The following is a 20,107-nucleotide window of genomic DNA, read 5'->3' as shown; positions in this document are numbered from 1 at the left end:
GCCACAACATTGCTTTATTGGAACGACAGCGGGAGGAGGACAGGGAGCGGCGGCTACGACGCTGCGACGCGGGGATAGAGCGCGGCGTAGCCAGAGATTAAAAACATGGTGATTTTATAGACAAAGCCCCAAGTACAGCTGTACTGCAGAGAACACAAATGCTGCTGTAGTGACTGCGATCCTTATTCTGCTGTCGGTGGGGGCTCAGAGTTAGGACAGTCCTGGAAAGGGGGTTTATCCGACGGAGGCCATGATCACATCCACAGGGAGCTCCTCTGCACTGCGGGCCGTGACCTGCATGGTCACCGTGTCAGTGAGAACAAGGCGAGACCGCACCAGCAGGTCATGGCCACCCCGGAACACACCTGCAGAGGACAGGGGGAGGAAGGGGTGAGCACGCTGCAGGCTGCTTTCCTCTGCAAGTCTGAAGATGAAAATCTGCAAAATCTGGCAAGTCCTAGTACTGGGCCACGAAAGACCCTAAAGCAGCTCAGTTCCCATTCATTATAACATACCTGGGACTCCTGCTACTGTAAAACCCATGAAACCAAAGTGTAAAATAAACTCCAGGTGCGAAGAGATCCAGGATTGTCTAAGAGTTCTGGTACTCATCTGTTCTGCTGGGCAAGGCTGCTGTCTTTTCCACACCAGGCTCACTCCAAAGCAGGATGCCAGAGATCACAAGGACAGCAAATTCCACCCAGCTGAGCCTGGGGCTGATCCCAGCATCCCCTCCACCACAGCACCCTCCCTGATCCCAAGACCACTTGCTCTGCACTGCAGAGACAGAAATCATGGCAGGAACAAACCTCAAAATCCAACCCAGAGCACAGTGGACTCCATCAGCTGCCCTGATTTTAAACAGGCAGCTCTGTGCAACCACCCAGGGCTGCTCCTCAAGCAGAACCTCATCCCATAGCTCACCTGCCAGGTACAGTGTGTGAGAGTTCTTGTTATCTGGCACTTTATCTGACCGCTCACAGGGCTGCATCCCCAGGAACTTCACAATATTGCTCACTGCCTCTGTTAGAAAAAAGCAAAAAAATGGGCTCTGTGTCACAGATATCTTAACAGTGCACATAAAGAGCACCTAAAAGTGACTCAAGCTCTCTCTGCATGTTAGAGTTCACGTTCCTTGTCCTGAGGGACACAAAACACTGGTCAGAAGCATGGTTTTGGAGGTTACAAGGACTACAAAGGCAACACACAAAACCCCCCACCACCATGGGAGAGTTCTGTTATCTGATGTAGCAAATGTGCAACAGAGAGAAGAGGGAGAGTGAGTCGGGGGACAGACAAGGGCAGGAGGAGAATGTAGCTGGCTGCACTTACTGCACAGCCCTGTCAGCCTGCTCGCTTCTCTGGAGACTTGAAAAGGGAGGAGATGTCTTGCAGGAGACACAGGTCTTCAGGAGAAATATGAAAAGGCCTCAGGGTGAGTATTTCAAACCCCAAGGGGCAGTTCAAGGGAGCACAGAAATGGCTACAGGACAAGGACACTCTGTAAGGCATCAAAAGAACTGAGTTTTCACAGGCTAGTGAGTAAAATAGAAGGACTCTGATACATGATAAAAGAGAAGAGGGTTTACCCCACCAGCCTGCTCACCAGCCTCATGTCTTCTGATGTTTTCATTTTTTATTACTGCTCTCAAGAAGAATGTGGTAGTTCATAAGTGATCTATGGTCTGTCTGCTTGGAAGGGTTAAGCACAAGAGCAAAGCAAGATATTCTCTTGCCTCCACAATCCAGCCTGGTCTCTGCTGGTCACAAAACACTCACTAGTTTTTTTGAAACTGGAACTAACTTATTATGACAGTAACTGCAGCTCCCTATTTAACAGCTGTGGTGTAAAGCTTGTGAAGGGTTTTGACCCATTAGCCTTTCTGTGACAGATCTAAAGTGAGCCAGACTGAGCCTCTGGACTCTGCAAGAGGGAAAATAAGAGCTCTGCCATGCTCACACATCCTTCCTTACCTTCAAGGGTTTTAATAGCAGATAAAGTAAAGGTTTCTTCCTTTTCAAACTCATCACCCACTTCATCCCAGGCTGCTCCAAAGTTTGGCTTCAGAACTCGCTGGATGTGATCAGCCACTGTGACCTCCAGGTCTTCAAGCTGGTGGTAGAAGAGGTTCAAGTGAAACATGGTTGTTCTTAACCCTGAAATCCTCAGAGTGAACTTTAGACTGGATCCTGTAAGATCAGGTGAATGCAGGAGGCTGCCTCCACTTCCACTTCTGGTTTGCTACTGAGCAATTGCTAGGCCTGAGAAAGGCACAGTGATGCCATTTCCAGGGCTTACAAACCACATTCCTGCTGTGAGCACAGCCCTTGGTCTGACAGAGATCAAATGGCCTGGACAAATGGCCAAAACAGAGGGAAAAACAAAAGCTTATAAATAACTGCTTGAGCATTTGCTTCCCTGAAATGCATGTAAGCTTGTGTTTTGCCTTTCTGGCTTATAATTTTGTACGCTGGTACAGTGAGACACTGTCAGACTTGTGCCATCACCTAACACTGGCACCAGGGTAGCTGAGCAGCTGCTGTGACTGCACCTGTGCAAGGCAGAACCAGGCTTGTCTCTCCAGAGTATGTAATGAAGGACAGGCAATGCCCTGAAGGACACCAGCCTGCATTAATTCCAACAACTGCTGCAGAAAAGAATTTCCTCCTGATTCTAGTTGAAACACATGGCACGGAAGAATTTAAGTATCACTCAATTGCCTTGGTGACTGAAAAGAAGTGTTAACCTTGTATGTCCCATTGTGAAAAACTCTCCCCACTCTTTCTGGGAAGACAGTGACTCACTGCACAGCAGTGCCTCTAATCAGATTCACAGCAGTGACTGGCAATGCACAGAAAATAGTCTCTGGAGCTAACAGGCCAAGCTGAGGCTGTGAACAACATCCCTTCCTCTCCAAGGAAGAGAAGTGCTTCTGGAGCACCACTGCTTTCAGCAGTCTCAGTGCTGGGGAGGGAAGAGCTCTACCTTCCCCAGAATAAGAACAAGGATGGCAACTTCCCTGTGCCAGGCAAGCCTCTAGACAATTAACTGTGCCACCACAGGAGCAACTTGTGAAGAGCAAAAGATGCCTGATAGCCCTCTGTCTCCATAACCCTGAGTGTGCCATTGCTGGAGCCCATAGGGCACAGTCAACCAAACCTGGAGGATGCACCACGGCCTCCCAAAACGCATATCTTGCACAGTCAGGTGTCCATTTACAGTGCAACAGGAGAATACTCCAAATGAGACAGAGCAAGCTCTGCAAACTCCCCTCTGCATCAGAAACAACAAGAGCTCCCTCTACATGATGCTGCCCACTTCGGTGGTGGTGATCACATCATTGCTTGCAGGGATCAGAGTTCAGATTGCAAAACCCTACAAAATGACAGCAGTTTCCATGATCAGGTACATGCCCAGCTTCTTACCACATACTCATCCTCATAACCCTCGTCGTCCGTCTCACCCGTGTTGGGATCACAGTCCTTGACAGTGAACTTCATCATGCAGCTGAACGTGCAGGCCACTGGAGACAAGAAAGCAAAGGCAGGCAAAGCTCACATTACCACCACATCCACACTGCCCTGAAGTAGAATGAGGCTGGGAGGTTTGGGGCAGCCAGGCTCTCCCCGTCACTGTCAGCAGCACAGGCTTAGCCACTGACCTAGAGAGAGCTCTCCAACAGTTTCTGTCTCTCAAGGACAAGCTATTTATTTATAATAATAAGCAAACAGTGATAAAGACAGGCTCATGATGGTTTACAAGACCATAATCCTCAGATCAAGTGCTATTACTAATGAACCTGACATTGTGTTGGGAATACTAACTAAACATGTCCCATCAGCACGTTGTGAAGAGGCAAGATCCACATACAGGGATCAGTTCCTGTGCCTCTGAAATGAAAGCCCCTTGCACTGCAATGCTGCAGCTCATTAATACCACTCAGCTGGGAAAGGAAGTGATGACTCATCCCTAGAAGATGGGTACTGCTGAGTTGAACAGCAGCAACACGACAGCAGAGCAGTTCCAGAGCACAAACCAGGGAGACCAAAGCACAGGTAAAGCCTGATTCATGTTCTGGACAGTGGCAAACAGGGAGGGGGATGTTAAATTCAAATAGACATCCCATAAATTCCAGCAGTTTGTCTGAAATACCCCTTTGGTACTCAGAGCATCTGGGCACTCTCAGCATTTTACAAGCATCAGCCTCCCCATGTCTAACACAAAGAAAGGCTGAAGGACATGCCAGGGTGCACAAAAGACAACTCATCTGCCAGCTCTCACAGCCCAGCTTGGCAGTACTACAGCACAAGGGAACCAGCAGAGGAGAATAAAGGCTCGACAACCCCCAAAACAGCAAAGACAAGTCATACTCAGCATTACTCAGGGCTGTACCCATACACAGGCTATAAATACCTGGCTGGGATGTAAGGTAGAATGTGTGAGGATAAGCAATACAGGAAAAAAGAGTGCAGACTGTTTACCTGCTGTTGGATCCTCTTCAGACAGTGCCACCAGCGTGTAGCAGGTACCTGGCTGGTTGTACACCAGGGTTTTGGCAGGTACATAGCCAATGACTTCATACCCCTCTGTTGGCTCCATCTGCACTGTGACATTCTCCAGGATCTGATCATTCAGGGTGTTCGTGCAGTCAAACTAAACAAGAAAGGGGAAAGCAGCAACAGCTTGAAGCTGCACACTACTCCCTGCAGAGAAGCCTTAGCTGAGGCACAGTGGGAGCCTGGTGTCAGCCCATGAACCCCCAGCTCTCTGTGCTTCCATGGTGCACCTTGCTATCAGCTGGCTCATGACAGAGCAACTTGACTAAAGAGTGCTCATTTAAATGCTTTAGGGGAGAAACTAAAACCCTGCTGGGGAGTCCAGTGCTCCAGCAAGCTTTTTTTTTAAGGAAACAAGACTTAAAACGAACCAGGACACACCAATCCAAGGCCTGCCCTCTGCAACTCAGTCAGGATCACAAATTCAGTGAGGGCAGGGATGTGTCAGATCTTGCCTGCTTCAGTTCCACTACTTAGTATGGAATTTTTTCCTCCAATTTCAGTCATTCCTGGTTAATTCTTTGCTCTACAGAAATGCAAGTACTGTGTTGCCTATGTCATTCCACTTGAAGCTACAGGGACACAGTGCCTTCACAGCAGATGGAAAGATGACTGTTTGCATGGCTTGAAAAAGGTACAGCCTGAGCAAGTTTCAGCAAGCCTGAAGTTTTTAGCAAGCCTAAACTTGCTGATTAGATTTTGTTCCAGCTGCAATGCCAAATCTCTTAAGCTCACACAATTGCATCTGGTAGATGGACAACAGAAACAAAGGTCAACCCCAGTGAGGGCAGTGTAAGCAGTTCTGAGCTTTGAAGAAGGAGCTGGCTAAGGACAAAACACTGCTGCTCACAAGCTAGCAAAGGACTCACTCTGCCTCAGACTCCCTGAAGCCTAGGCAAGGGGACTGGCACATCAATCCTAATATCTCACATTTAGCACATGTACCACATCTCAGCAGTGTGGTACAGCCAAGGCCAGGATGTACAGAAGAAAGCACCTGTGCTACAGGCTAAAAGAAAACATAGCAAATGAACAGCTCTCCCCCACTGGATCCCTTTCTTGGGTACCCTTTTCAGCTTCTCAGATGTAGTAAGCTTCACTCTTTCATGCCCAAACCATAGGCCTGGGGACTCTGAAGAAAGAACACAGATTCCCCTGTCACCTCCTGAGTGAGAACAGCCCCACCTAGTGCTTGTTGGATTTGACTGTACCTGTAAGTATTGCTCAGACACACCCCCTCACCCTTATAAATTTTCTTTGCGTTTCTGCTACCATGGATAAGAAACTAAGGACTACTCATTGCACTGTCGTGCTTTGAACACAGACTGCGTGTGCTGCATCTCTGGAAGTGTTCAAGGCAAGGTTGGATGGAGTTCTGAGAAACCTGAAAGTCCAGTGAAGGGGGGTTGACACTACATTTCTTTAAAGTCACTTCCAACTTAGGCCATTCTATGATTCTATGATATCCCTGAGAGATGTCTTCACAACAAAGCTTTTAGCCAGTCAGGAGCTTATCTTCTGAGAGTCCTCAGCAGCACATCCCATAGCTACCCACCTGGAACACCATGTGGTTGACAAAGGTGTGCTTCGTGCAACGAACCACATACTCTGTCTCCAGCTCTGTCAGGGCCACAGGCTCTGGGGAAGACTTGAAGAGTGGGCCCAGCCCCCGAAACTCTGGGATGGCCCCCAGTTGCTCTGAAATAGAGGACCAAATTACTGTCTTCCTCAAGACACAAGGAGGTGTTAGCAGTGTCAAGCCCTTTGTTTCAGCTGCCAGAAGCTGCCACAGCAAGGAACTATCCATCAAATACTCATAAACATTCCCTAGAGACTTTTACGATGAAAAAGAGTCATCCCTTGCTCATGACTACTGCAAGACAGAAAAAAAGAGGACTGCAGGCACCCCCACCCTCCAGGAGTGAACAGCTGACCTTAAGTTGGGAGACCATGTCACTCCCTCCAAGAAGGTAAGAAGAAGCCAGAGGGGCTAAGGCAGGCTCAGCAAGAGGTGGCTACAGAGTTCTCACACATGGACAGAGGAGAGGCCTTGCATCAACTTACCTTGGAATATTTCTTGCCGTGTTGCTGCCACTTTCTCTGGCTGTTTCACTACAGCAACAGGGGCATTTTCTGCAAACGAAAAAGAAAGCACTCAAACAAAAACAAACCCAGAAGAACTGGAGAAGAGTAAGAAATGACTAAATGAGAAAACAGATCAATGTCTGGAGAGGAATTTGACTAAGGAAAGCAAGGGAGCTCATTTCTCATTTCATATAGACTTGACACCCATACTTGGCTTCCTAAGCAGCTTTAGAACTGCAGCAGCTCCAGTGAGGATTGCCAGCTACTACTATTATTAGCAGCTGGACTAAACTGAAACATTAATGTGAGAGCAACCAGATTTGTAGGCCTTAGTCTTTCCAGGAGATGCAATCCCACAAAATTCAAATAGGATGGAGCCCAGCAATTCTTAGCAAGCCCAAAGCAGGGAATCATTAGCATTCAGGGCACCTGATTCCTCACCTGCTCTTTGCTCAATGATAGGAGCTGTTGCCAAAGGAACAGATTTCAAGTCAAAGGGTTTCTCAGAGGGCTCCAGGGTGTACTGATGCAGAGCCCTCTCCAGGCCAGGGATGGACACCGTCAACCCTGGGGACAGAAGGGACAGGTCACTGAAACCACAACAATGCCAGGTCTTTAGTTTAACTCTTGTTAGACCAGGAAAGAGGCGCAGACTTGTTTTAAGGCCTTCCTGCAGTACCATTCAGGATGTAGCCAGCATTGAGGGCCTTCTGCTTCTGCTCCAGAACATTCAGGTAGAAGGTAGCTCTGTCTCTCACTTCATTGTCATCATCCATCACACACCTGAGGGGAAAGGGCAAAACTTTCTTCAGAATCCACATGACTAAGAAACATCACAGGGCCAGAAAAAACATGCCATAGGGGAGATCCAGCAATCTCCTAGTAATTATATTAGAAAAGCAGTAATCTGCCACACATGGCTTAAGTCCACTTTGTGGTGCTGAATGCACTGGTGATCCTGTCATAGGATCACAGGTACCCCCTGCACCTTCTCAGACCCACAAGCAGAAGAGAGTAGACATACTCTCAAGCAAACAGGGTATTTCACCCAGGATGTTGAAAAACCCAACTGACCTTCTCAGTAACACCAAGATACTGGGTAACATCTCCTCATTCTGAGCCCCAAACTTGGCAAGGGCACTTACAGCACCTGTAGCAAAAGTCATAAAAACTGAATTAGAAAGCAAAGGAATCAGGTGAAGTTTCCTCCATTTCTCGGCCTTGATCAAACATCATGTCAGAGATGCCACACTAGTAAACTGTGTACATTAGTAAAACTGTGACTAGAAAGAAGCAGAGGTGAAGTGCCTGCAAAGCTTTGTCTAGTTTCAGAACCAGTGCATATTCCTTCCCACTTCTCAGCCACAGGCCGCCTCTTCCATCAATACTACTGCAGGATCTTTGCTGTATACAACAATCTGCTCAGGCCTAGAGCAAATCACAACCCTCAAAATCAGAGGCATTCATACACTATGGCTCCCTGAAGATCTGAGCAAGGGCAGAGAACTTTCCAGGTCTGTCACTTACCTGCCCGGACTTCTTCATGCTCCAGAACAACCCTATTGTAGATGAAGCGAATATATTTGGAGGGGTTGTTGGTTTTGGGCCCTTCCTGCCCCAAGAGGTGGAGGATACGAGTGGCCAGCACAGTGAACTCGCAGTCCTCAATGAATTCACAGAGGTGAGACAGGCCTGTCTCTTTGCTCTCTGAGTTCTCCTCAATAATGCTGATGATGCAGTCCACAATGGCTCTCTTGTATTCAAAGCCACCCTGAGGAGCAAAAGGGAACTGCTCAGCTGGAAATATCAAAGTATTTTAGAGACTCTGAGCTAGCCAGACATTCCTTTGATAGGTCACTCACACTCGGTGCTTTTTAATGTGTGCTTGAAAGGAGGAGGGCAGTAATTCTGCCCTCACTTTTGACCCTCCTTACACCCAGAGGGCCAGCTAATATTCCAGCTCTCTTGCCAGCTCCCTTCAGAATGGCTGTACTGGAGAAAAAAAACCAGTCCTAACCCAAGAGTTAAAGGATTCATCTGGCTGAAGGGTTTTTATCTCCATCAAAATCCTCTGCTGCTAGAATTAGTGCTTAAAACCAGCCATATGGAAGCAGAAAAAACCCAACCCTCTCTCCTTTAGCACTAGACATCTGAGGATGAATCACAAGAGAAATGTATGAAGGATCGTATCTGCCACAGCAGGACACAGCAAATAGCTCCATTAGTGTGGGATGATAGGCAATCAATACCTCCCCAGGTACAGCCACAACCTGACATGCCAGCGATGCTTGGCAATCTTCAGACATTATTTACTGATGTCCTCAGTACACACCAGGGGATTCAACTGCACACTACCCTCTACCAATTACATGCACAGTGCTGGGCATTTGCATCTTTCTGGAGCTAATTCAGATTTAAAAAAGCTTTAAAACAGAATGGTTTGAAGTATAAAACCACATTCAAAATGATACCATCCACCCACAGAAAATATGGGAAAGGAGAATGGTCCATTTCTCACAGGAGCAAAATGAGATGCTCCGGTTTCTTCCGAACTGAGAGGCTGTAACTGGCAGGAAGTGATGTCAGAGCAAGCAGCGGTGCCAGCTGTGCTGCAGGCATGTTGGATCATTTAGAAACAGCCTCAGCAAACCTCTGCAAAGCTGTCTTTCTGTGATTTTTGTCTGACTGAATGCAGAGAATGGTTATAGGTACTCGTGATCCCTTCCCTGCCAGAGCACAGACACCAGAACAAAAGTGGTCCTGTGTCATCAATAAATAGGTTGTTATCAAATCTTTGTGTACAAGACAAAACTTCTTGGAATTTGCTGTCAAAGTATAAAAGAAAGCTGGTTCAAATGTGAAACACACACGGACTGCCAACAGATCTGCTGTTGTTTGCATTTGCTTTGAGAGTTAATAAACCCCATCCCCCCAAAAAAAATAAATCACAGAATGAAAACCACACTAAAAATATGCCAGGCAGTATGCTTATAACTCTTGTGCACAGCTGGGGATTTCTGCAGTTAGACTGCAAACCTTTTAGAGAAGCTTTCACTGCACAGCCTTATCAGTAAAAGTTTGAAACACATAGGGAGTACTGTTCATGCACACAAGCAAGGCAGACACAGCTGTCCTGCAAGCTTACCTCCTCCCGAAGCATAGTGAAGAGGAAGTTCATGAGAACGGCGTGCTTGCGAGGGTACTTCTGACACAGAGCGTTGATGGCCTGCACCACTACCACCTGCAGGAAAAGGGGGCGAATAAAAACAATTCTGTTTCACCCTGCAGGAAAAAATAGCTGAATTGTATCAATTTTCTGCTGGCCTCCCTAGGCTGATAATCACATTTTTGTCTTTATTTATTCAACAAATGCAGTTCCAGGAGATACAATCCTACGAATTGGAGGAGATAGATCTTTATGCACTGGCCAGCCCCTAAAGAAAGCCCACACCCACTGGAAAGAAGGAGATTTGAGTCTCAGAAGGCATCTCCCCAGGAGAGAGCATGTGACTTTGGAGATGGAGGACTGAGGCAGACAGCCTCAAATACTTTCTCCTCCCTGCAAATATTCTGCTGCTTCTGGAGGCAGCTCCATGCAGGTCTAGAGCACACACACAAACATGGACAAAGACCATGAGGTTTCTTCAGGAATCTAGGTGTCTCTCCTCCTCCCACTTCCTTACTTTGAACTCATCTGAGATTTCTGACATGAAAGAGGAGATCTGCTTCATGAGCCGGTCAATGCTGCTCTCACTGCCGGTTTTCAGCAGCGTGGTGATGGCCAGGGTGGCAATGCTGCGGTTGGAGTCTGTCACAAGGTTCTCCAGGTCCAGGTTACAGGCAGTCACAGCAGATGGGTGCTTCATGGCCACCTGAAGCAGCCAAGAAAGAATGTAAATCCCTCAAGAGATGCAAAAGGCCCAGCTGGCAAAACCCAGCAAAACTCACTCCTTCCCATAGAAATAAGTGGTATAGACTGCACATGAGGAACATCTCAGACAAACAGCTAATCTGGAGTTAAGATAACAAGCTCTTGTTTCCTGCAGAATTGCACCCCTTGCTGGAAGAAAAGCAGTAGCAATAAACAATCTTTTATTATTTTTAACTCTCTGATTTTGCTCTATATAGTAAGAAAGCTATGAATTCCCAACAAAAATTTAGCCAGACTAGCTGTGCAAAACAGTTCTGTAGGCAGAAGCACAACAGTTACCAGACACTGCCCTTCTCCCTTTTTCTTTTATAGTGTTTATAAGGAGAAGGGAAAAGCTGGAGCAAAGACTACGACAGAGCAGGCAAGAAGCATCATCAAGGTTTGATCCCTGTTTTACAAGGAGCTTCCTCACCATGGGAAGCTCTGAAGGGAAAGCAGTAACACTAAGACTAGTGACATTCTAAGAGACCAGTGAAAATTATCAGGGTTTTTTTTTTCTGTAGAGTGTTCTTTGAGGTTTTATTCCAGACAGAAAGCAATGGTATGTAAGGCTGTAGCAGAAGACAGAGGATATTCACACAAAATCTTCACATAATCTGACAGCCTTCTGCAGTCTGCACCTCCCTGCACATGAGACACTACTGGGGCTCCCAAGAGACTGGCTCCTACCTTGTTGAGGGTGCGGACAGCTGCGTATCTTAGTGCTGCTTTCGGGGAGCTGCAGAACAGCTGCAGAACTGCAAGGTGGAAAAACCAACACAGGGAGATGTTTAGGCACTCTATTTTTGAGAAGCATTTCATACCTAAAGCAAGAGCTTCAGCGAAGAGACAGTTGCAAGCACAAGGTACCTAGAAAAATGCTTAAGAAGCAATTGTACTTATAACAGATTCCTCCCTCCTTCTTGTCCCCTTTGCCTTTGTCATATCTCTGCTGACGACTAACTCTGACCTACCTCCCTCTTCTTCCACAGTGCTGCTATCCTCTGTTCCTTGTGAAAGCCAAATTCATCACCTTGTCATCTTTCCTATTAAGTCAATTTGAACTGCTGTTCTCCATTTCATGCAAACCCTGCTCTTTTACCAGAACTGACCCATGAAGTAACCACACTTGAACACACCAGGAAATCCTTTACAAGAACAAAGCTATTCCCACACACCACAGGCTCTCAGCAGCAGCATAAAGCAACAAAGGACAGAGCAGCATAAAAAGCCTGACACTACACAAGGCCCTTGTTTCTTGGGGCAATCAGCAGGGTCACCACTGGAGGCTCATAATTCCCTCACCAAGACCATGAGCACCACACTTACCTGAGACAGCTGGAGCCAACTCCTTGGCAGTGCAGTTGGGCAGGTTAACAATGGCAGATGCAGCTTCATACACCACCATCTCATGCTTGTTTCTCAGGCAGCTCTCAATGAAATCAAAGAGAGGGCTATCGCGGCTAAGGAACAAAAAAACCCACAAGAATGAATTAAAGCAAAGATACTAACAGAAATTAAGAATTCAGTAGCAGATATGGGCAGGTCCCATACCCCATGGAAAGATAAAAGCAGCCAAAAACCCACTCTGTCCCCAGATTTTGCAGCGGTCATTATACTTTACTTCCAGCATGCTTGACAGTCAGGCTGCCTTCTGAGAAGGCATCCTCTGCCTGACAGTCTAAAGGGAATCCCCCTCAACTCTCACACAATAGGAAATACTGTACACATCACAACTCTTATCCACCAGGAAGCCATACTGCATACATACTAGATAAACAATTACAGAAGACAGAGAAAATGAAGTAAAACAAAGAACAGCTATACAAAACAGTCCAGAGAAACAAGATAGTATTTGATATACAAGGAAGACTGACAGAAACCATCTCAAAACAACCATGAAGACATCCTATATTTTCTCTGCTTTTTTCCAACAATAAGAGGGTAGAAGATATATGCTGCTCTTCAAAGACAGAAATAATGAGATGGCAAGTGAGCCTGCAAGAGGAGATGGAAGCAGGACCAGGAAGTTCTTTCAGCAGGGCAAAGGAGCCTGCTCACCTGCCAGCCTCCTCCTCCAGCAGCTTGCTGGCTATTCGGATCATCAAGCAGTAGGCAAACGGGGACTTGAGGCCGTGGCGGGTGAACTTGCTGAGCATCTTGTTGACTGCCAGGCGGTCGTTCTTCCGCACATGGTACAGCAGGCCCAGGGCGTGGTACTGTGCAGGGAAAGAGAGCGTCACAAACCCACAGTGGGTTCCTTCCCCCTTTGTCCCCTCTGTCGCCCAGAGGTGCCTGGCTGAGCTCCAGCAATTTGCTCCATGCCCAGCTGCTGGTGGCTATTCCCCTGGTGGAGGTGGGTGTCCTACCTGCACCATGATATTGTCACTGGAAGCTGCCTCCTGAGCCTCATTCACCCAGCGCTTTACCACATCATAACTCGTCTTCAGCAAGTGCTGGAAGGAGATAGAGCCACAACAATGCATGAGATAAGAATGGAGGAAGCTTTGGGAATTTCAGCTTATATTAAGAAGCAATGAGCCTTCCCCATGAGTGTGTTAGCAGCAGCAATTTATAGAAGAACAAGGGATCAGCATGGAGAGATCTGGCCATGACAGCTGCAGCCTCAGGAGGTTGATGATCTCTAACAAAGTCAGCGCCAGTCCCTCAATTCACAAAGACAGGAATAGCAACAAAATCCTGAAACTCCCAAGATGTCCAGTCCCACCATGGATGACTGCTTCCCTGCTTGATTCTCCCTCAGGCCCGTGCTGCAGGGAGTACGTACCAAGGAAGACACGAGAGCAGAGCTGGACACACTTGGCACTTTGTCAACAATTGCCTGCTTCATGTAGCGCTCAATGGCCTGCAACATGGTACTCTGCAGGGAGAGGGAAACAACACTGCTATGGGAAAGCCCTTCGAGTGTGAAAGGCATGAAAAGCAGAGTGGAAAGTGGGACAGGGTAAAGTAGGAAAAAGTGAAGGGCACAGAGCTGCCCCATGGGAAAAGCAGCACTTACATCAGTGATCTGACAGAGTGCTCTCACAGCAGGGCCTCGGTAATTGTCATCCTTGCCAGTCATGTCTTTGGTTAAGCTGGGAAAACAGGAAGCTCTCAATATGGCACTACTGAGCCAGCAGCTCTCAGGTGCACACACAGTGCACACAGAGCAGCAGACAGCCAGCATCACAGCTGAATGCCAAGCAGGCAGCTGCAGGTCTCAGGCAAATCCCACTGGGGTGGGGAGGCAGGAGGAAAAGATCAGTACTCAGGTCCCAAGCCCATCAACAATTTACATGGGCTGCTGTTCACCAAGTGAGGCTGGAGCACATGCATATACCCCTGAGGCATTTTTTCCCTCACCAAGGGAATTCCCTATCATCACCCTGCTCAGGGACTACTTTAAGAAGCTGGACAGACATTACTGAAGAGCATGTCAATATTACAGCAAGAAAAGTGAAGTGACTGACCTGCTAGTAACAATGATCACATCTTCTGCAATAGAAGACATCTCTTTGATAGTGAGGTAACACATCCTGCGAAGAGTTGGCTGGCAAGGAAATAAGCAAGAAGAACATCAGCTAATCAGAAGAACATCAGATAATCCCAGAGAGGAAGGGATATCAGTTTTCCCTGCTTACATAATTTTATCATGAAGATCACAAGAACTTGATACCTTCAGAGTGTGTCACTCTCTGAGCATAGAAGATGGACAAAATCCAGACTGATTAACAAAACACCTCTTCCTCTTCTAAATCCCTCAGTCTTAGGGTGAGGCCATAGAGATAACAGATTTAGCTGGATCTACAGTTTCATCTTCCACTTGTCATTCATATGAACAAGGAGAAAGCCTTGAAACTATTTGATGGTTTGGTGGTTGAAAGCCTTGTGTTGCTCCAAAAGCAAGAAAGCAAACAACTTATATTCCTGAGTCTGGGGATTTCTGCACTGGTGTCATGATTTTAAAGCCTTGCAGTTTGGGGGACAACCAACAACAGTACTAGTGCTGTGAGTTAGTGCAGTGCTACTGCACTAACTCCTAGCCTCCTCCAAACACACAATTGTTCACTCTCAGCAGGACACAAAGCACAGTAAAATCCACCTGCCTACCACAATCTTACGAGTTAAATGGCAATTTAGAGAGAGGAATCTCTGCCTCAAGAGCAGTGCATACTTCAGTTAAGCTGCTACAAGATCTGGGAAGGGCTAGGAAGCTGATCACCATTTCTAAACTTTCACCCTCCTCTTCCCACTCAAATCAGGTAGCTTCATGCAGGAGAGAAAAGCTGATTGTAGAAAACGTGTATCTCAAAGGACAAATTGTCCCACCAGATAAGTACAGAAAACCAAATGCAGACTTACATCATTGGACTGAAACAGCTTGGTCATAGCAAAGAAAGATTCAGTGGCTTCCATGACACCAAGGTGTTCCCCCTATTTGTGAAAGAACAAAGGAAATCCCAATTATCACAACCAGCTTTGGGCCTGATGCACATGTCTGTGTAGATGTATATTTTCTCTCTCTTACCTGGTTTATGAGATACAAGATCTTGGTGAGGATATGAGCACATTTTCGTGGGTTTATGGGAGTCTCATTAAACACTCGAGCCTGGAAACAAAGCACAGGCAAGGGCTGAGCCCCTTTGCAAACATTGTCCTGCCTGTCCCACCTACACACTGTGAGTGAGGTATGGCAAGACACATAATGACTTTGGGTCAGCTTTCCTTTTAATTCCTGTTAAACATAGACCCCTTTAAACAACTGCTTTTGCAGTCTGGGATTACAAATCCAAGAGCAATAGAGGTTTAAAGGCTAAATTCTCATCACACTTTTACCCACACTGGTCTGCACTGTGTGGTAGTTAAAACACCACTCTTCTGACAGACAAACTTGAGCTTGCTGAGGCTACAGGAGCTCACACCATTCCCAATCTCACAAGCAAACAGAGAATGCTGAACCAACAGGGGCTGGGGATTGAGATGTTCACCTGCTCTTGAAAAAAATGGCATTTCCTCAGAGAAAATTCATAAAACTGTTTAATAACTACTCACACCCCTCTCACTAATATTGTCATCCACAAGACATTTGGGGTGTGTAAGGCCGCTTTCCCAATCTTCCTGGTTTGGGGTGAGCTTTCCCAGATAATTTTATTCCTTTTATTACTATTTATAGTTCACAGTCTTTAATTTGTTACAGAGACCATTTCAACCTTCTCCCTTTATCTGCCCAATAATAAAATAAGAACTGTTGCCCATCTCTTTCAGAGCAAGCAGGACTGTAACAAACCCTCATTTTCTTGCTGAACTTTTCCAGTGACCTACTCAAGAGAGGGAGAGACTCTATCCAGTGGGGTACAGAGAGGAGATGGTCTGAAGATTTACCTCTTGCAAGACTGCACTCTTCTCCAGGTGCTGGAATGGGTTGGAATTCCCACCTGCAAAACAAACAAAGTCTCTCCAAGGATAGTGCAATGGGAAAGCAATTTTTAAACCACGCCAATACTTTAAAAGCAGTCTGAGCATTTTGGGATGATTTTTTTCATGAACACCAAGCAATGAGAGCACCCTCTTTGAAGTAATATTAATTGGATGTCTTCATGGCAGGCAGGGAAGGCAGAGCAGATGGACATTCTTCAATTTGCCATCCGCTCTAGAAATAACTGACTGCTAGCTGAGGTAGACTGATTAGCTGTAAAATAACTGTGCTCCACTGTATCCCCAAAGACTATTTCCACCCTGGGCTGGGAGCTTGCTGGCAGTTTGTGCATCAATAGGACAGGCCTAGGAACAAAAGCTTAGACAGAAAGAGGTATTTCTTGCCAGACTGGTGAGTCAGGAGTGTTTTATCCCCCCCATATAAACCAAACAAAAATCCACCAATAAAGTATTTTTGGCTCTATCACTAATTAAGAGAAAAAGTCAGCAGACTAGATAGGCTGGACACAAAGTAATTTTCATTGTTCCACTTAACAAAGTAAATTATACTAAATAATTAGAATCCCCCAGCAATTAAGGATGAAACAATCAGAGGGAAAAGCACTATCATTCTGCATGCTCTCTATTAGATTGCCTCCCAAGCATTTGTGAGCTGCAGCTTTTCAAAAGCTGCTAGTTATTGATAAGCAGGTTTTAATTAGAACCTATGTTCAGCCTGGCCCTGGGACAGAATGCAGCCTTTTTCAGGGTTGTTCTAGTGTTTGTTCCAAAGCCTGGTCCAATAGAGAGAACATCTCCTGGGCCAAAATCTGGCCTGACCCAAGTTTAAAGCATCCTAGGCTGGTGCCAGGAGCCCTTTCTAGAGTAAGCCTTACATACAAAAGTAAACACATCTGCACTCTGACTTCTTCCTGGTTCATAAAATGCCCTCCTCTGGCTCTGGAGAAGTTTGCAAAGGCAGCAGGTGGCTGAACAAAACCCAGACACTTATGTGAGGTTGAAGAGATAAAACAAAACAAGGGGAAAGAGCAAAAATGTCTTTAGTATGAGTCAGTTCTAAGATAAATATGCTAATGTGTTCCAAAAAACCTGCCCAGCAGCCCAGTATTTCCATGGTCCAGCATGTCTACAATCCTTAAATCAGCCAAGAACAACACTGCATCACCTCTTTATCCTTCATAGTGCTAAGGATCTTGAAATACAATGTACATGAGGTTTCAGTCCTCACAGCACCCTGCATCAGTTTTCTTCCAAGGAGAGGGAGAAAGATGCAGGGAGGGCAGAGGTTGTGTGTTCATAAAGTTCCTAATGTTGGATAACTAACAACAATTTATTCAGATTTGTAGAGAAACATAACCAAATAACATGTCAAAGGGAGTGGGAGCAGGTCATCTAAGGCTAGCAAAACATGGAAAGGTAGCAAAGACACAGAAGCCAATTAACTGGATCCGTGCATCTCCTGCCAGCCCTAGCCACAGGTGATGTCAATACCTTGATAGGTGTGGCAGGTACAAATGAAGAACAGCCCCCAAAATTAAAGCCAAGAGCAATTTCCCTCCAACAGCTGCCTCACTAAATTCTCTGCTTATCAAGATGTCACTAGAGGCCTTAGAAAAGGGAAACAAGGGCAAAGCATTGAATGCCCATTAAGATAAAAAGAAAGCACAGTCACACAGAATTATCACCAAGATGTAAGCTGAATCAATTTACTTCAGGACACACTGATTTGTTATGCAGAGCAAGATGTGTAAAAAGCTTCATAGGAAGATGAAAAAGATACCACAAAGCGAAACCATGAAAAGAAACACTGTCTTATGATGCACTGCTTCCACCTGAATTACAACACACCACATAAAATATCAACCTCTTCCTTACTAATTGGCCTAAAGTTTTGAAAAGTCAGGCAATCACTTTTTGTTTCCTTGGTGCTCCCAGATTTTCTGATCCATTGAAAGTAGCAGTGATTGTGGGGCCAGAAACGATGAACTGGATTCTACCTGGCTATAGCACCTGGTTCCAGAGCTGGGCAACTGTGAACAGGGCTAATGTGCTCAATATTTAGTCTCAGGCTCTGCACCTGGTGATGTGGCAGTAACCTCGGTGCCGATGCAAGCAGTTTATCCTCCGGCTGCAGCTGCGAGCAGGAGGCAGCAGACTGCTCTAGTAACTGCTCCAGTGCTCCCACAGTGCTCCCAGAGCGCTCCCACAGTGCTCCCCACTGGTTCCATGCACACCAGCAAGCCCCCGCCGCCCAGCTGGCACCGAGCCGAGCCTCCCAGCTCCCTCTGTCCCTCACAGAGCCCCATTTCCACAGCAGGGGTCTCTTCCCTCACAGCTCTCCCCACAGCCACGCAGGGGTCCCCCCTCACCGATCCCCTCCGTACCCACAGAGGGGTCTCGCCCCTCACAGCGCCCCCGGCCTCCCCTCACCGGACTCCTCGTCCTTCTTGTCGAACTTCTTCAGCATGGTGCTACCGAGCGGCCGGCCGCTACAGCCCTCCCGTCCCGTGGCAGTGGCAGTCCCAGCCTAGGTCCCGATTTCGATCCTGATCCTGATCCTGGTCCTGGTCCTGATCCTGGTCCCGGTACCGGCACCGCCTCCGCCCCTTCCTGCCCCCGCCCTTTCCTGCCAGCCTGTCACTGTCACCGCGGCCACCGCACTGCGCAGGCGCGGGGCCGCCCCACCTGACGGGTACGGGGCGTGGCGCGGATCCGTGACTGACAGGAAGGGGGCGGGGTCAATCTGCAGCGGCGCGGTCTGATTGGTGGAGGGTGTGGGCGGGGCTGTCAGGGGCGGGGCTGTCGGGGGTCCGGGTCGGGGTCAGCGCTGGAGGGACTGCGGGGGCAGCCCTGGGGACACCGGGAGTGCCGGGGACACTGGGACATTGCTCGGTACACTGGGGCTGGGAGAGTACAGGGCAGGAAGCACTGGTACCAGGGGAAACACCGGTGATGGGGGTGGCACTGGGATCCCCGAGCTGGCCAGGGGAAGGGCACTGGGGAGATGAGGGGGCACTAGGGGCCGAGGGGGCTGAAGCGTGGAGGCACGCTGGGTCTCGGGGGGGACAGATGAGACACGGGGGCAGAACATGGAAATGAGGAGATCCTCGCAGGCTCAGCGTCCCAGGAACAACAGGGAGTGGCAGGGGAGAATCCCCTTCTAGGGAATGGACAGTTTTCACTCAGGCTGCCTGCCCTGGAGCGTCCCACTTGGATGCACCAGCTCTGGAAGGTCTTCCTATGACAGCTGTCGCCCAGTGCTACTGATACCCTGTCTCTACCCTGGCCCACAAACTCCAGGCTCAGCCCCACAGCACACACCCAGTGGGTGCAGGGGGGTATTTCAAGGGGCCAGGCACTGCCCGGGCATTACCTGAGCCTCAGGTCAGGCAGGAATGGCAAAAAACCTTTTACCCACCTTGCCACCTCACCCCAACCCACCATCTGCTGGCACGTCCCTTCCTGAAATCTGTCCCTTCCATGGAATGTGGGGCACCCCAGTCGCTTCTGCCCCTTTCCCAGAGCCAGTGCCCCCCCCAGTGAGAGAGCTCACTCACCCTGCAGCAGGTAGTCTTCGAAGAGCATGGCCGTGTCCCCCAGCAGCTCCAGTGCCCCCCTGCAGGTGTCCCCCGGCCTCAGCCTGGCTTGCACCACCCTGTACTTTGCACGGGGCGGCCGCACTCTGCTCTGCACTGCTCTTATCTCCCAGCTGGGCTGAAAGCAGCAGCTCCAGTGGCACAACACGATTTCCCTGTTGGCCCAGAGCTGCCGTGGGCTCCCTGGGCCAGGGGCTGGCTCTGCTGTTGGTGCAAGTTCTGACACCCCTCATGTGGAATTTAATGGCCTCCCGTGCTGGGCTTGACTGAGCACATGCCCTCACAGCATCTCTGGAGAAAAGGAACACAAAATGGGAGTGTAAAGGGGTGCAGAACAGGTATAAAGCACAAGCTGTGTTTGATGTCACATTTTATTGTATGTGCTCACTCAAAACTCTGGCTTTGAGGCTTGGCCAAGCTTTGTGGAGGATTTTGTGTCTTCAGTCACCCAGAGAGACGATGCACCCAGGAAAAGCTGTCTGGCTGGATGTAGCCCCTTTGGAGACATCTAGGTGGTGGA

At 47.9% G+C, this 20,107-nt stretch overlaps 1 protein-coding gene across 2 annotated transcripts; it reads right to left on the bottom strand.

Moving 5' to 3' along the window:
* Positions 1 to 17: 17 nt before the first annotated feature.
* Positions 18 to 19,626, bottom strand: COPG1 (COPI coat complex subunit gamma 1). 2 transcript variants are annotated; one of them, XM_084214750.1, is made up of 24 exons: positions 19,549 to 19,626; positions 15,938 to 15,990; positions 15,084 to 15,164; positions 14,918 to 14,989; positions 14,026 to 14,105; positions 13,575 to 13,650; positions 13,341 to 13,433; positions 12,922 to 13,008; positions 12,614 to 12,771; positions 11,882 to 12,015; positions 11,243 to 11,310; positions 10,326 to 10,514; positions 9,788 to 9,883; positions 8,170 to 8,413; positions 7,717 to 7,792; positions 7,322 to 7,425; positions 7,084 to 7,209; positions 6,622 to 6,690; positions 6,113 to 6,255; positions 4,483 to 4,654; positions 3,427 to 3,524; positions 1,975 to 2,113; positions 925 to 1,023; positions 18 to 365 (listed from the first exon to the last, which is right to left on the bottom strand). In XM_084214750.1, exons 1-24 carry the CDS (start codon positions 19,574 to 19,576, stop codon positions 235 to 237), a joined length of 2,616 nt encoding a protein of 871 aa, XP_084070876.1. In that variant the 5' UTR covers positions 19,577 to 19,626; the 3' UTR covers positions 18 to 234. The 2 variants fall into 2 exon arrangements, with proteins under 2 accessions (XP_084070876.1, XP_084070875.1); XM_084214749.1 differs by lacking the exon at positions 19,549 to 19,626 and adding an exon at positions 18,422 to 18,591.
* Between the last annotated feature and the right edge of the window lie 481 nt (positions 19,627 to 20,107).

The sequence above is a fragment of the Fringilla coelebs genome (genome assembly GCF_963513975.1).
Source record: "Fringilla coelebs genome assembly, chromosome: 13".
NCBI classification, from domain to species: Eukaryota; Metazoa; Chordata; class Aves; order Passeriformes; family Fringillidae; genus Fringilla; species Fringilla coelebs.
The sequence above is the reverse complement of the archived record's forward strand: the minus strand, read 5'-3'. Positions and strand labels throughout refer to the sequence as shown.